Source organism: Geotrypetes seraphini, chromosome 2, assembly GCF_902459505.1.
Source record: "Geotrypetes seraphini chromosome 2, aGeoSer1.1, whole genome shotgun sequence".
Taxonomy (NCBI): domain Eukaryota; kingdom Metazoa; phylum Chordata; class Amphibia; order Gymnophiona; family Dermophiidae; genus Geotrypetes; species Geotrypetes seraphini.
This window is the reverse complement of record NC_047085.1, coordinates 466,002,352-466,017,169: the sequence shown is the minus strand read 5'-3', so window position 1 is coordinate 466,017,169 and position 14,818 is coordinate 466,002,352. Positions and strand designations below refer to the sequence as shown.

The 14,818-nt window shown below is 44.8% G+C and overlaps 1 protein-coding gene across 7 annotated transcripts in view; it reads left to right on the top strand.

The window, feature by feature from the left end:
* The window catches only part of UBE3C (ubiquitin protein ligase E3C), a 378,461-nt gene that overhangs the window by 23,606 nt on the left and 340,037 nt on the right, over nt 1-14,818 (top strand). For 6 of the 7 annotated variants that reach the window (XR_004538176.1, XR_004538178.1, XR_004538177.1 and 3 more), the window contains exons 4-5: nt 9,925-9,999; nt 13,618-13,764. Coding sequence is in view for 4 of the 7 variants with exons in the window: in XM_033931604.1 (XP_033787495.1) it covers nt 9,925-9,999; nt 13,618-13,764 (222 nt within the window). In the remaining 3 variants the exon portion in view is untranslated. The remainder of the gene's footprint in view (nt 1-9,924; nt 10,000-13,617; nt 13,765-14,818) is intronic. The other variant, XM_033931605.1, reaches the window with a different exon arrangement.

The window sequence follows — 14,818 nt, the reverse complement described above, 5'->3', positions numbered from 1 at the left end:
AGTTCTACAAAATTTATTCTCTACTTTAAAAGCCAACTACCCTCCAACCCTAATCACTGCCTGGCTGGCCCGGAACTTCCTCTCTGACGTCAGAATTGACGTTGGGGGGAGGCTAGTGAGCCTGGCGCCTGTGTAGTGGTTGCACGGGCCTGGCTTTTGCGGTGTCAGGGAAGCAGGGAGAGCGCAAAGGCAACAATCGACTCGCGTGGCCCTTGCGATCTACTGGTTGATCGCGATCGATCTTTTGGGCGCCCCCCTGCCTTACAGGGTTAAATTTAAAACTCTGATTTTCGGGCAGGGGAGAGAAAGCTCCAAAAATTTAGTGATAATCTGGAATTAATCGACCTCTGGAGGGCACCGAGAGGGATTACACCCATATGTCCCGGGCGCATGGTACACAGTCTTGCATAGACTATCTTGGGTGACAGAACCGGTGTTTTGGAAGCTGGAGCGGGCGGAGATAGACCCCTATACAATCTCTGATCATGCCTGGGTTCAAGTGTTGTGGCAGGATGGAGGGGGGGTCCCTGGGGAACTGGCGCTGGATCTTTCCACTTGCCTTGTACAGGGACTCGAACTATAGGGAACGGTTGCTGGGTACATGGAAGGAATACAAACGGCATAATGCTCATGCAGAAGGGGACCCCGTCTTATTCTGGGAAGCGGCTAAGGCAGTGTTGAGGGGGGATACCCTTAACTATAGTAGTCACGTTAAAAAAGCTCGAGACAGGGAACTTCTGCGTTTAGAGAGGGATGTAGCTAGGGCCCGGAGGAGGTATGGCCAAACGGTTGACCCAATGCATAAACAGGAGTTGATGGAATATCAAGTGGCCCTCAGTTCTCTGCTACATCAGCGAGTGTGTAAATCCCTCGCATATTACCAGCTTTATAGATATGGGAACAAGGGGGGGAAACTGCTGGCCCGACTGGTTTCCATCAGGACGGATCCCTCGAAGGATTCAAGCCCTGAGGAACAAGCAGGGGAAGAGAGTTACCACGGACCCGGAGATCGGAGATGTATTTTTTCGTTATTTTCAGAATCTTTATGCTCCCTCGTTGGAGGAAGGTGTTACGGCCGGCGCCTATTTGGAAGGGATAACTTTGCCCCGTATTACGGAGTCAGTCAGGGAGCGTTTGAATGCACCAATAACGCTGGAGGAAGTATAGGGAACAGTCCTCTGCTGAAGGCACCAGGCGAGGATGGCATGCGCATTGAATTTTATAAGCTTTTGGGTGAGGAGATTGTCCAGCCGCTCGCTCGGAGGTTTAATATTATGGTTGGAGCAGAAGCTTTGCCGGAGGGTATGAACACGGCACGCATATTGATGCTACCTAAACCGCATAGAGATCCTGAAGCAGCAGGATCCTACCGTCCTGTATCTTTATTGAATACGGAGGTTAAACTGTTAGCGAAAATCATGGCAAGGCGGATTGCTGCTGTTCTTCCCTCCCTTATTCACAAAGCTCAGGTGGGATTTGTGAAAAGATGAACCATAGCTAAAAATGTATGAAAGTTGTTGCTGTCTTTGGAACAGCGGGCGGCGTGCAATCTCCCATCTGTGCTGGTGAGCTTTGATGCCGAGAAGGCGTTTGATAGGGTGCGGTGGGACTTTTTCTATGATACTTTGACGGCCTATGGTTTTGATGGTTTTTTTTGTGTTGGCAGTGAGAGCATTGTATACTCTTCCACAGGCTAGAATAGTGTTGAAGGATTTTGAAACGGACCGGTTCCCAATTTCTAGGGGGACGAGACAGGGTTGTCCCTTATCACCATTGTTGTTTGTGCTCACATTGGACCCCCTAATCCGGGATAAATATGCGATACCGTCTATACAGGGGATTGATATCGGAGCTACATCCTTTAAGTTATCAGTCTTTGTGGATGATATTTTAGTACACCTTACGGATCCTCTGCCCTCCTTGACGGCCTTGCTGGACTTGATAAAAGAATATGGTGATTATGCTGGGTTCCGCTTAAATTTGGATAAATCGGAGGCGTTAGCATCCCCTATGGGGGAATGGGTTTCCGCTGACATGGGCGCCAGGGCAGTTTGTGTACTTGGGGACTTTGATGACCATGCCAGTTCACCGTTTGTATCATCTTAATGTGGATCGGCTTCAGCAACAGACGGAGCTTATGCTGGATACCTGGAGGGCATTGCCCCTTTCTCTGATGGGGCGCATTTGCATGGCTAGCATGTTCATCTTTCCCAAATGGCTGTATGTCTTACAGACTCTGCCGTTACGCTTGCTGCAGAAAGACTTACGCATTCTTTACAAAGGAATTACCCGCTTTTGTTGGGTGGCCAAGAAACCGAAATTGCAGGTGTCTCAGTTGCTGGGGAATTGGCATTTGGGGGTGTGGGTTAGGATTACCAGATGTGAGGATCTATAATAACACGTGTTTGCTTCGCCATTTGGGAGATTGGGTGAATATGACCAGCAGTTACACCCCTCTTTTGATGGAACGTGAGGTTTTAATTTTGCTCCTTATGACGTGTTGTGCTACTACATAGTCCTCTGAGGGCACTGCCTCCTTCTATCCGATCCAGTATAATATTTAGCGCATTGCATGCGGCCTGGCGTTGGCTAGTGCAGGCCCTGGGTGGGGATCCGATGGTTACTGATCTCTTGCCCTTGCAGGGTAACCCGGCCTTCCCTCTGGGACTGGAATCCAGAGAGTACCTATCTTGGGGAGCGAAAGGAGTTTTTTGTTTAGAACATATTTTGGGGGATGATGGGGCGCTATTGGCCCGTGCAGATTTGCTAGCTAAGGTGGGGGAGACCTGGTGCGTGCAGTTTGCGTGTCATCAAGTGAAGCACTATGTGGGATCCCTCGACAGAGCACAATTGTGCATGCATATGGGGGCCAGGCTGCGGGACCTGTTTGCTCGGAGGGGGGGTGGGTGTTGTCCCTCTCGGTGTCTAGCATTCACGCTAGTTTGCAAGAGTTACAACCAGCCAAGGACTACCAGAGCATCTGAGGTAAATGAGAGGTGGACTTGCAACTTAATTTGGGACAGTGGGATGTAGCCCGTACTTTGAGGGCGGTGCCTAGGGTGACCCCTTGCGCTTTTTTGCGGGCAATGCATTATAGGGTGACATTACGTGTCTATTACACTCATACACAGTAGTATTACAGTGGAGGTCTCCCTACGCCATTATGTCATAAATGTGGGACGGGGGGATACACATTGGGACATGCCTTCTGGACCTGCCCCATTAGTCAGCGCTTCTGGGGGCGTATATTCTCTTACATGTCAGGATTAATTGGGAGAGCCCTGTGCAGTACCCCGGCCCACTTTGTCTTGGATTTGCCTGAGGCATTTGGCCATTTGCCAAGGGGGCACCGGGCTCTGTGCAAGAAGATGAGTTTACTGGCCAGGAAATATATTCTTCAGTGTTGGATAGTCCCTGACCCTCCGGCGTTTTGGCATTGGCAGAACCAGTTGCATCGATTGGCCATCTGGGAGGCGCGAGATGCAGGGGGGGCTAGGAAGCGAAAGATGTTGTTACTAAACTTTTGGGAGCCATATCTGCAAGCCTTGCATCCCAAGGGCCGCAGTGCGGTCTTAAGATGGGTATTCTAATTGGGCGCCAGGATAGTCGGGCTGGGCGTGTATTGGCGAGTACTGGTGGGGAGGGGTGGAGAGTACCATTGCGGGGAGGGGGGGATTGGGGAGGGGATGAGGGGTTTGGAAGGTTCTGGATCTAGATACAGTCAGGGTAAAGGAATTTGGTGGGGGGGAAGGGGTGGTGAGGCGTTTCGGGGCCTATAAGAGTCCAGGGCCTTGAGGTGCCTTTCTGCTCTCCTAACTCTCGTTCGCCCTCAGTAGAGTGGGTGGGTGGGGGGGGGGGTTCCTTTCCTTTAGTCTAAGCCTGTTATGTTATTATATATGATATCTATTTGTTTATAGGGAAAAAGTTCAGTTTACAGTAAAATGTGGAGGGTTACAACCCCCCAAACCCCCCATAACGCCGGCGTGATGTCTATTAATTAAACTGGGGGGGGGTTCCCCAACAAAACTCCCCATCGGAGCACCTAAAAACTGTAATTTAGAGCGGCGTGGCGGCACACGCTGCGCTCAATTGTCGGCGCGCGCTTTTGTCTTTCGCGCCGTTGTCTATGAACCCTCCAGAGTACCTCTACTTCAGGAAGCAGGTGAAAGCCTGTCTCTTTATCTAAGCCAGGGGTATCAAAGTCTCTCCTTGAGGACCGCAATCCAGTCAGGTTTTCAGGATTTCCCCAATGAATATGCATGAGATCTATTAGCATACAGTGAAAGCAGTGCATGCAAATAGATCTCATGCATATTCATTGGGTAAAATCTGACTGGATTGCGGCCCTCGAGGAGGGACTTTGACACCCCTGACCTAAGCCTTTAATATATCTGATGATTGACTATACAAAAAAGAAGAATTTGGCAACTGAATTTCAATCCTACTCAAGACAATTACTGGTGCCTATATTGAGCCAAAATGTCAAAATTAAGACTTCAGTACTGGGCAAACGGAGTACATTGTTTTTAGGTTTTTACCCCAGGCAGACAACTCATAGATGATGAGCACCAGGCAGTAAACCTAAATTCTGCCCCATACATCATCAAGTCTTATTTGTTTAAGATTATTTTAAATATTAATATACAGTATGTGGAAAAAACTTTTTCTCAAAAAGACATAAAGTGTTGCTTCAGTAAGGAGGAAACCAATGAAATTATAAATCACCAAACTATCCAATGAATTGATGCAAAAATTTACTTGATGTGAAAGAATCAATAAATTAATTGTGATCTAATAAAATGTTGAAATTGTAAAGCCGATCCAACTTATCTGAGTCCCAAAGGGATACCGTTGCCGCTCGACAGAGCTCTGTTTCAAATTCTTTGTCAGGAGCAAAGACAAATCAGCCCTTTTGTTTGAAGCATAAACAAGTATAATCCTTTCTATTCTTTTCGGACTTGACATTGAATCCTGATGATGGATTGGTAGCATGGAATATTGCTACTCCTTGGGTTTTGGCCAAGTACTAGTGACCTGGATTGGCCACCATGAGAACGGGCTACTGGGCTTGATGGACCATTAGTCTGACCCAGTAAGGCTATTCTTATGTGTGTCCAGAACTTAGCTCAATCAATGCTGAACTGGATGTGGAACAAAAAAATGGTGTCTGAAGAATTTAAAACGCCCTGGAGACCCACGAAAAACAGCATTGGAGAATAAATATCTAATGAACCACATCAAACGTTTCTTGACATGAATGAAAGATATTACTCTCTTGCTACCTTTTAGAAACAAAGAAACCATGGACTTGCATAAGAATAATATTTTGAATAAGAGGATAATTTTTTGTTCAACATTGTGTTGTTTTTTTTTTTTTCTGGCAATAATTTCTCTTCTAATTATTCTTATTCAAAATATTGTTGGTGAGTGGAAAATTGTAGTTGTGCACCGGTTTTTACTGTGCTGGAATATTTCATGCATAAACAAATATTTTTTGCAGAAATACCATTGTGTTGTGTCAGAACTGGGTCAGAAACTGGCTGTCGGACAGACGCCAGAGGGTGGTGGTTAATGGAAGTTGCTCGAAGGAAGGAAAGGTGACTAGTGGAGTCCCTCAGGGTTCGGTGCTGGGGCCAATCCTGTTCAATATGTATGTAAGTGACATTGCTGAAGGGTTAGAAGGAAAAGTGTGCCTTTTTGCAGATGATACCAAGATTTGTAACAGAGTAGACACCGAAGAGGGAGTGGAAAATATGAAAAAGGATCTGCAAAAGTTAGAGGAATGGTCTAATGCCTGGCAACTAAAATTCAATGCAAAGAAATGCAGAGTAATGCATTTGGGGATTAATAATAGGAAGGAACCGTATATGCTGGGAGGAGAGAAGCTGATATGCACGGACGGGGAGAGGGACCTTGGGGTGATAGTGTCCGAAGATCTAAAGGCGAAAAAACAGTGTGACAAGGCAGTGGCTGCTGCCAGAAGGATTCTGGGCTGTATAAAGAGAGGCGTAGTCAGTAGAAGAAAGAAGGTGTTGATGCCCCTGTACAGGTCATTGGTGAGGCCCCACTTGGAGTATTGTGTTCAGTTTTGGAGACCGTATCTGGCGAAAGACGTAAGAAGACTTGAGGCGGTCCAGAGGAGGGCGACGAAAATGCTAGGAGGCTTGCACCAGAAGACATATGAGGAGAGACTGGAAGCCCTGAATATGTATACCCTAGAGGAGAGGAGAGACAGGGGAGATATGATTCAGACGTTCAAATACTTAAAGGGTATTAACGTAGAACAAAATCTTTTCCAGAGAAAGGAAAATGGTAAAACCAGAGGACATAATTTGAGGTTGAGGGGTGGTAGATTCAGGGGCAATGTTAGGAAATTCTACTTTACGGAGAGGGTGGTGGATGCCTGGAATGCGCTCCCGAGAGAGGTGGTGGAGAGTAAAACTGTGACTGAGTTCAAAGAAGCGTGGGATGAACACAGAAGATTTAGAATCAGAAAATAATATTAAAGATTGAACTAGGCCAGTTACTGGGCAGACTTGTACGGTCTGTGTCTGTGTATGGCCGTTTGGAGGAGGATGGGCAGGGGAGGGCTTCAATGGCTGGGAGGGTGTAGATGGGCTGGAGTAAGTCTTAACAGAGATTTCAGCAGTTGGAACCCAAGCACAGTACCGGGTAAAGCTTTGGATTCTCGCCCAGAAATAGCTAAGAAGAAAAAAAAAAAAAAAAAAATTTTTTTTAAATTGAATCAGGTTGGGCAGACTGGATGGACCATTCGGGTCTTTATCTGCCGTCATCTACTATGTTACTATGTTACTATGTCAGCTGTTGTTCCATTACACCACCTCCTCAGCCACTGCCCTCTCCTTTTTTTGGGGGGAATCATTCTCTTCAAGACAGCCAGAACAAAAATGCTCACAATAAAAAGAAGAAACATTCATGGAATCCTAACGCTGATTGCAGAAGAATGAGTTAATCTTTTACTCTTCCTCCGACCTGGTGTTCAAGCTCCAGTGTTTAGGGGAGAAAAGTACTTTGCTTATCCTTCAGCTCTTTTGCACACTTCTTTGCATCTGGGGTTTAATAGCTAACATTTTCATTACCATAGGATTTACTTGATCTATATGCTGATATCACATCTGTTTGCACTCAGTTTGCTCATATACAGAACACATTTTAGGACAGGCTAGTGATGGTAGCACAGAAAATTGTACTTTGCACTGAGTTTAGCACAGCTTCTAAGTCTCTTGTATTTAAAAACATAGAAATAGACGGCAGATAAGGGCCACGGCCCGTCTAGTCTGCCCACCCTAATGTCCCTCCCCTACCTTTGCCCTGTGAATAGATCCCATGTGCCGATCCCATTTGGCCTTAAAATCAGGCACGCTGCTGGCCTCAATCACCTGTAGAAACATAGAAACATAGAAAAAAAGCGGCAGAAAAGGGCTATAGCCCACCAAGTCTGCCCATTCGAAGTATCCCCCCCCTGAATTTACTCCCTTAAAGATCCCACGTGAGTATCCCATTTTTTCTTAAAATCCGTCACGCTGCTGGCCGTTATCACCTGGAGTGGGAGTCTGTTCCAATGATCCACCACTCTTTCGGTGAAGAAGTACTTCCTGGAGTCGCCATGAAACTTCCCTCCCCTGATTTTCAGCGGATGCCCTCTGGTGGTTGAGGGTCCCATGAGCCACAAGATATCATCTTCTGACTCGATGCGTCCCGTGATGTACTTATACGTTTCAATCATATCTCCCCGTTCTCTTCTTTCCTCAAGTGAGTACAGCCGCAATTTCTTTAGTCTTTCTTCATACGTGAGATCCTTGAGCCCCATGACCATCCTGGTGGCCGTTCACTGAACCGACTCGATCCTCAGCACGTCCTTTCGGTAGTGTGGTTTCCAAAACTGAACACAGTACTCCAAGTGAGGCCTCACCATGGCTCTGTACAACGGCATCATAACTTCAGGTCTCCTGCTGACGAAACCTCTGCGGATACACCCCATCATTTGTCTTGCCCTGGAGGAAGCCTTCTCCACTTGATTGGCAACCTTCATGTCCTCGCTAATGATCACCCCTAGATCGCGGTCCGCCGTGGTCCTAACCAAGGTCTCACCATTTAGTACATAAGTTCTACGCGGGTTTCTTTTGCCCAGGTGCATTAACTTGCATTTTTTAGCATTGAAGCCTAGCTGCCAAGTATTTGACCATTGTTCCAGTAGTGGAAGACTATTCCAGCGATCAACCACTCTTTCAGTGAAAAAGAATTTCCTGGTGTCACCTCGTAGTTTCCCGCCCCTGATTTTTCACGGATGCCCTCTTGTTGTCGTGGGACCCTTGAAAAAGAAGATATCTTCCTCCGCCTCAATGCGGCCCGTAATACTTGAACTTCTCGATCATGTCTCCCCTCTCTCTGCGCTCCTCGAGCGAGTATAGCTGTAATTTGTCAAGCCGTTCTTCGTATGGAAGATCCTTGAGTCCCGAGACCCTCCGGGTGGCCATTCTCTGCACCGACTCCAGTCTCAGCACATCCTTGCGATAATGCGGCCTCCAGAATTGCACACAGTATTCCAGGTGGGGCCTCACCATGGATCTATACAATGGCATAATGACTTCCCGCCTTACGACTGATGAAACCTCTTCGTTTGCAGCCCATGATTTGTCTTGCCTTGGACGAAGCCTGCTCCACTTGATTGGCAGACTTCATGTCCTCACTGACAATTACCCCAAGTCTCGTTCTGCTACCATTTTTGCTAGGATCTCGCCATTAAGGGTATAAGACTTGCATGGATTTTGGCTGCCCAGGTGCATAACTTTGCAGTTTTTGGCATTGAAGTTGAGTTGCCATGTCCTAGACCATCGCTTCAGTAGGAGTAGGTCGTGCATCATGTTGTCGGGCATTGAATCTTCGTCTGTTGTGCATTTGCCCACTACATTACTTAGTTTGGCATCATCGGCGAATAATGTTATTTTACCTCGAAGCCCTTCTGCCAAGTCCCTTATAAAAATGTTGAATAGGATTGGGCCCAAGACTGAGCCCTGTGGCACTCCACTGATCACCTCCGTCATTTCGGAGGGGGTGCCGTTCACCACCACCCTTTGAAGCCTACCTCCAAGCCAGTTCCCAACTCATTGCGTCAATGTGTCACCTAATCCTATAGAACTCATCTTGCTCAGCAACCTGCGGTGTGGTACGCTATCGAATGCTTTGCTAAAGTCCAGGTACACGATGTCCAGGGACTCCCCAATATCCAGCTTCCCCGTCACCCAATCAAAGAAGCTGATCAGGTTGGATTGGCATGATCTCCTCCTAGTAAATCCATGTTGTCGGGGATCCCGTAGATTCTCCTCATCCAGGATCTTATCCAATTGGTGTTTAATTAGAGTTTCCATTAGTTTGCTCACTATCGATGTTGTTGCTCACTATCGATATTGTATTGGCTCTTTAGAGTTTGGCATTATATAGTACATTTTGAACATCACTGCTATTTTCTTGAAAATTGTAGGCATGTATTCTTAACTATGGTCCCTAAAGACAGGTTTGTGCATAAATGTTGTCCAATACAAAGCTTTAATGCATATACCCCCTCTACCCCCTCCTTTACTAACGTGTAGTGTGGGTTTTAGTGCCAGTAGCGGTGGTAACTGCTCCGATGCTCACAGGAATTCTGTGAGCGTCTGAGCAGTTACTGCCGCTGCCGGCGCTAAAACCCACGCTATGTGTTAGTAAAGGAGGGAGATAGTGTAGTAGAATATGTTTATAGACATTTACAGAATATTTTAAATAGCTAGCTGATAGAAAAATTTTTCTAATTTAGAAAACAAAGTTCTATTTAGCCTTTTCCATTTTTAATTTTTAATGATATATAGATGTACCTATACTACACAGTTGGTATTTTGTATCTTCTCTTCCCCCTCCTCTTTATAGGAAGAAAGGAAACGATTGAAAAATGCAATAATTATTCAGTCTTATGTACGAGGTTACAAGGACAGAAAATGGCAAGTAGGTATTATCCTATTTACTCATATAAACATGATCTTTATCTAAAGCTATTGCGATATGTGAGTTATGTTACATTACATTCAATATTTATATACCACAAATACCTTTTTTCTGTAATTCTTATGTTCTGAAAATTGCAAAGAATCCAGAAATAGAAAAAAAAAGAAAGAATTACATACATATTGTATATTTATTACAATGTTACATACACAGGTAGAAGTACGGTGATCAGTAATGCTACCAGGTTGTACCTCCAGGGTGGTAATTTTATAAGAGCCTTAAGCATTTAAAATGTTTTTTTTTCATGCTTAAGTAGGCCTTTATAAAACTGTTCAGTAATATGTGCATATTTCTTTACTTCTGGATTGCCTTTTGCACATATCTGACTCTAGTCTAAAAACTATTTCAATCAGAGTTCACCTTAGTGCAATAATGATGTTTCATATCTCTCTAGATAATACGCCCTTATTGCAACCCTTGGTATCTAGGTTTATGAAGAGGCTTCTTCACACTAAGCCCCCAATCAAGCCACTACTAGTGATTTGGATCCTTAATGTCATCTTGTCTACCCTATATGAAACCACTATTTGAGCCAATCTCTTCTACATCATTGAAGTTTCTCACTTGGAAAGTAGCATTTTTACTCTGCCATCACCTCTGTTCCAGGCTCCACCTTCACAACAGGGCTGTTTTTGTTTTTAGTGCAATTGATTCTTGTTGGTCTTGCTGTTGCAAGTGTATATTGACCATTCTTTATTTTTGGTGAACCTGGTAGCTAGGGATTCCAACTTGTGAGAAAATGTAGTTCTGCTCATCTTTGGAGAAAGCAAAGTTAGTTATCTGTAGTAGGTATTCTCTGAAGGCAGCAGAGCATATGTTCTCCCCGAGAACATATGCTCCACCTCCCCGAGAGTTGCATTCTTTATACTTTTTTTATTTATTCAATTTTCTATACCATTCTCCCAGGAGAGCTCAGAACAGTTTACATGAATTTATTCAGGTACTCAAGCATTTTTCCCTGTCTGTCCTGGTGGGCTCACAATCTATCTAATGTACCTGGGGCAATGGGGGGTGGGGTTTAAGTGACTTGCCCAGGGTCACAAAGAGCAGCGTGAGTTTAAACCCACAACCCCAGGGTGCTGAGGCTGTAGCTTTAACCACTGCGCCACACTCTCCCCTGCTACCCTGTTTCTCCGAAAATAAGACCTACCCCGAAAATAAGCTCTAGCATGATTTTTGGGACAGGTCTTAATATAAGCCCTACCCCTTAAGTAAGCCCTAGTCCTGGGATTCGCCAGCAGCAACTCTTCAACCCGCTCCCTGCCGCGCAGCCGATCCTCCATCCTTCCCTCCCATCCGAACCCTGCCGACCGCGAACAAGCCCTACATACTGTACCTTCATCCAAAGCAACGTCGGGCCGGCAGCACTCTAAACAGGCTGCTTCAACCTTGTCCGCCAGGGAATTCACTCTGTCGCGTTACTGATGACATCATCAGTAATGCGTCAGCGTGAATTCCCCGGTGGACAAGGCCGAAGCAGCCTGTTTAGAGTGCTGCCGGCCTAACGTTGTTTTGGATGAAGGTACAGTATATAGGGCTTGCTCACGGTTGGCAGGGTTCAGATGAGAGGGAAGGATGGAGGGTCAGGGGGGTTTGGCTGCATGGCGGGTCAGGGGGTTTGGCTGCATGGCGGGGCAGGGGGGAGTGCTCTAGGGTTCTGCTGCACAAGGGATGGGAGGGAAGGATAGAAGCTAGCCAAGGGTTCTGCTACATCAGGGGTGTCCAATGTCGGTCCTCGAGGGCCGCAGTCCAGTCGGATTTTCAGGATTTCCCCAATGAATATACATGAGGTCTATTTGCATGCACTGCTTTCATTGTATGATAATAGATCTCATGCATATTCATTGGGGAAATCCTGAAAACCCGACTGGATTGCGGCCCTCGAGGACCGACATTGGACACCCCTGCGCTACATGGTGGATGGTAGGGAGGAAAGGAAGGATAGAAGCTGGGCAAGGGTTCTGCTTCACAGGGGGATGAGAGGGAGGGGATGAAAGATGCTGCACATGTGGGGGAGAGAAAGGAAAGAGGAAGAATTGGGGTGAAGGAGAGGAAGCGAGAGATGATCATGTACATACCCCGAAAATAAGACCTAGTGCGTTTTTTGGGCCCAAAATTAATATGACATACTGTCTTATTTTCGGGGAAACACGGTATATGAATAAGTTACATTTTTGGTTAAGGCCTGTTGAATAACAAGTCAAAAGTAAATGGAGAATGCCAATTCAGTCACCACACTATGAATATATTCAGTGCAACTATTGAACATGCATATTGGCTTAAGCATCAATACGGAGCTTAAATTAACTTAGTGACCATATTGGCTGATCATTAAGCCAACTGTAACCAGTTTGGGAGGTCAAATTTAAATAAAAAGATACAGATAGGTTAGAAACTGTCCAGAGAAAGGCAATCAAAACTCTGTGGTGTCTGCATAAGAGGTCACATGAGATAAAAAGCAGGGATCTAAATATATATACCCTAGAATGGTGGTCTTCGCTAATTTTTAAGTGAAGGCTGTTTTGGGTCCAAAAAAGGCTGAAGAAGAGCCAGCCCTACTTGGGGCCATGATGCCAATAACGTTTCTCGACATTCATTCCTATCAGAACACCTGGCTTTGGTCACACAATGCAGAACACAGATAAACTAAAAGACCTAATATACCCAAGCGAAGCCTTAAGATACCAGACTCTGCATGCAGTACAACACCAGAGAAATAGAAACAAATGCATTTCTTTCAGAACAGTGCAAAATATAGACTACAGATATAAATTCTCAAAACTGACACATTTCAATCGCTAAATTGAAAATAAAATTATTTTTCCTACCTTTGCTGTCTGGTGATTTCATTTTTCTAATCATCTTTTCCTAGTCTTCGGCTGCACTTCCTTCTGTCTTTGCTCTTAACAGACAGAAGGAAGTGCAGCCAGAGACTAGGAAAAGATGATTAGAAAAAATGAAATCACCAGACAGCAAAGGATGGGGAAATGATTTTATTATTAATTTAGCGATTGAAATGTGTCAGTTTATCCAACTGTGGATCTTGCGCGAGTTAAGCAGGCATGGAGGCATTCATGCATGCAAAATAGGGGCTTGCCAAATGTTTTTAGAAATATTTGAACACTGGACAGCATCCGCACCAGGGCTTTGTTGGTGATGTCATCCACATATGAGAATGTATGTCCTGCTGTTCTCAGGACACCTTCTACCGGTAAGTAACTTCGTTATATGAACAGCATGTTAAAGCTGGAACATAACAATGATATACTTGTTTTAAAACTGGAAACAGGAAGAAGTAAATGTCAAACCTTTTAGGTAGCTCACATATTTTCTTTTACAATAAATAATGAAATCAATAGTACAAAAACTTGCTTCTAATTCTAAATTGTGTGATTTACTTTCATAGGTAAGTTTAACTACATCTTCTTGCCTAGTTGTATTTACTTTCATAAAATAACTTTGTGTGTTGTCATTAGACTGTTTTGTTTTTCAGTAAAAAGCATGGCATTGTATTTGGATCTGAGGGTAATACCTTTTTTTTTTCTTTGTAATTTTAAGTACTCCATACAAAGAAGTGAATTTGATCGCTGTATTAACTTGGCACAGTCTGGAGGAAATGTCTCTCTTACTGGTGGAACTAACTTGACCCTTTTAGTACGACAACTTCTATTTTTTTACAGACAGAATGAGGATTCTAAACGCCTAGTAAGTATTTCAAATTGTTTTAGTCTAATTCTTTCAGATGCTTAATTCATTTGTTTCACCCCCCCTTTCTGCTGGAAATCTAAATGAATAAATAATGCATTTCATCACTGATCTCTATAAATTCTGACGCCCACTATTATGGCTACCAAATGGTCTTGCTATTAGTGCTGCCCGATTCAGGGAGAACATTTTTGATTTGATTTGGCCTATCGATTGATTTTTCGATTTGATTTGCTTTTTCTGGCTTAATTGGGCATTTTTTTTCAAATATCCTGATGGATTTATTTTGTAGCCTCTTCACCCACCCCACCCCCTTTGCCCTCTCCAACTCCATGCTGGCACTGTGGTACAAACTTTTTCTCTCTCTGTTAGATCCTAGCTCATGCTCTCTATCTAACACCAGCTCTGACAGGATACACATTTCAAATCTGATATATATATCTGATAAAATAAAATCATTTTCTCTACCTTTTGTTGTATGTTCATTTTATTATTCAAATCATATTGGTCCCGGGCTCTGATTTCTATTTGTTTTCTGTTAACTCGCTCACCAGAGTCTCCTGCCGATTTGATGTTTTCTTCTTTCTCTGTACTCACCATCCATCTTCCATCTCTGTACCTTCCCTTCCACTACCATGTCCAAAATTTCTCTTTCTTTCCCATTATCTACCATCTCTCTCTTTCTCTCCCTGCCTGCCTTGTGCCCTGGGTCAAACTTCTCTATTCCCCTCCATGCAGCATCTCTCCCTTCCTTCCTTCTGTTATCATATGCAACATTTTTCTCTCTCCCCATGCACATCTCTCCCTGCCCTCCACTCCAAGTCCAACATTTCTCCCTCTCTGTCTCCATGTATGTCTCCCTCCCTTCCACCATATATAGGATTTCTCCCTCACCCCTTTCTACCTCTTTGTTGCATCTCTCCCTCCTCTTCTCCACACCATGTCCTACAATTCTTCCTCTCTCCTCTTATCCCCCCCCCTGTGCAGCACCTCCTGACCAACCTTTTTTTAGGAGGCCTCAGAGGTTTGTCAGATCTCACCAGCATGGGGGGGG